This window comes from Olea europaea, unplaced genomic scaffold (assembly GCF_002742605.1).
Source record: "Olea europaea var. sylvestris unplaced genomic scaffold, O_europaea_v1 scaffold21223, whole genome shotgun sequence".
In the NCBI taxonomy this organism is placed as follows: domain Eukaryota; kingdom Viridiplantae; phylum Streptophyta; class Magnoliopsida; order Lamiales; family Oleaceae; genus Olea; species Olea europaea.
The window spans coordinates 1-1,861 of NW_019239182.1; the positions used below are offsets into that span (position 1 = coordinate 1).

At 38.3% G+C, this 1,861-nt stretch overlaps 1 protein-coding gene across 1 annotated transcript; it reads right to left on the minus strand.

The window, feature by feature from the left end:
- Nucleotides 1-657: 657 nt before the first annotated feature.
- On the minus strand, nt 658-1,542 carry LOC111380300 (the record flags this gene model as incomplete). The annotated part of the gene is made up of 4 exons (XM_023003826.1): nt 1,309-1,542; nt 990-1,129; nt 812-862; nt 658-706 (listed from the first exon to the last, which is right to left on the minus strand). Coding segments are annotated over exons 1-4 (474 nt in total), but the record flags the coding sequence as incomplete, so codon positions are not given.
- Between the last annotated feature and the right edge of the window lie 319 nt (nt 1,543-1,861).

The window sequence follows — 1,861 nt, forward strand, 5'->3', positions numbered from 1 at the left end:
AAAGCTTCAGCTGTACAGGATGAGAAAACCCAGCTTGGAAACATATTCGTAAAGGTTAGACACTAGTGATGATACAAGCTATTTCAGTTTCATTCGTTTGGTATGATATGGTTCTTTAGAAAATGTCAAAACCGATCCTTTCTTTTCCCTCAAAAAAAGGAAACTTTCCTCTCCCCTCTCTAGCCATTTCATTTCGGATTAAGAAGATGTGAAAGCGCGTTTATCATTATAAGAACGGTGCTTTCCGAGGTGTGAGGTGGGAGAGAAGAGATGTCATAATTGGGCTTTACATGGGTTGACAGCATAGGGAAATCTAATTTTACATATTTAGAAAGTAATGTTATGCTTGTCAGTCACTCTGGTGCAAATGATATCATAATTTGGTAATATATTATGAACAATTTTATTCAGATCACGCCCCAGATGTTTTCACATTGCATGGGAAGTATCACTACGTTAATGCAGAACCCAAGACACTATGTTTCGTGAATGCCGACAAGACAAATTTACAAAAACCTCAAGTGAAGAAGATTGATGTAGGGAGATGCAACCACTTTTCCCAAAAGCTATAGCTAAATGGAAAGACACAATCAAACCCTATAACTCAAGCACTTCTTTTGGCCTTTCTTTAAACAGTCCCTTATGACATAGGCTCACCATTGTATTCATGTGATGCTCCACATCAAAGATGCTCACTGCCTCCATTCTCCATAAGCAATTTGGTTTCATTGATCACAAAAAAAGTATTGGCAAAATTTTGTAGTATCCAAACAAATAATACAAAAGTATACAATCCTCCATTCGTACATACAGTCTCCTAATGCAGTCTTCAGGAACATATTGCCCAAGTCCTAACCACATTCTGATAAAAGATTGATTATTACATGAGGTACATGGAAAATACTTCCTTGACACATACAAATAAGTTGAATTTTATGGGGCTCAGAAGAGAAATCCTCGACCAAAAGAATTAGTAATTATTTTTTAACCTTGAAATCATACTTGAAAAAAGTAACAAACTGTAAGCACTTGCCCCCAGATATATTCTCCTTTTAGTTATGTTCCTTTCTCGAACTACTATGAACATTTTATGGTATATTATGTCCAAGTGCAAATCCAACTTCTTTCTCTAAAGCAAAAACAATCAACCACAAACTGAAAAGAACGATCAATCAATTATTTATTCTCTTTTCCCAAAATGAATCGATGTCAACAGTGTCAATATCCTAGCCAAAACGCCGAATTGTTCCCGGGGAACAAAACCCATCGCAAAAATCAAAATGATGAGAATCACTCAATGTAAAGTACCTTGAGAGCAAGAAGACGGTAAGACTTCTTAATATCTGAGGAGGAAGCATTTGTAGAAACGCCCAGAGTGGTATAGTGATTCTGGAGGCGGTTGATGGTAGCAGACGTCGTGAAGCGACGACAGAGGTGGCTTGGGAGAGCTCGCCAGGCCCATGGACCAATCAAATTGGAGATGCCACCGCCGTCAAACGAGGTGGGGCCCAAGAGAAGGTTGGACTGCAAATTTGTGGGCATGAGTGAGAGCAGGAGATGGAAGCCGCACCAATCTTCTCCAGTGGTCGGTCACTTGAGTCAGACTTAAAAATTCAGAAAATTGTACCATTCATCCCAACCTTTGAGAAAAGTAGCAGACCTATCCGAAATATTTGTTTTGTCTGGTTTGTACCTCCAACCTTTAAAATATTAGCAGATTTAGTCCCTACAGACAACTTTGTCTAAAAATATAAATTTGTATAAAATGAAGATCTTATTTTCTATGGATTCCAATAGAAGTCCTTCCATCTTGTTGTGAATGTGAATTGCGCTTGAATAATGGTGTAACGAGTCGAGTCGA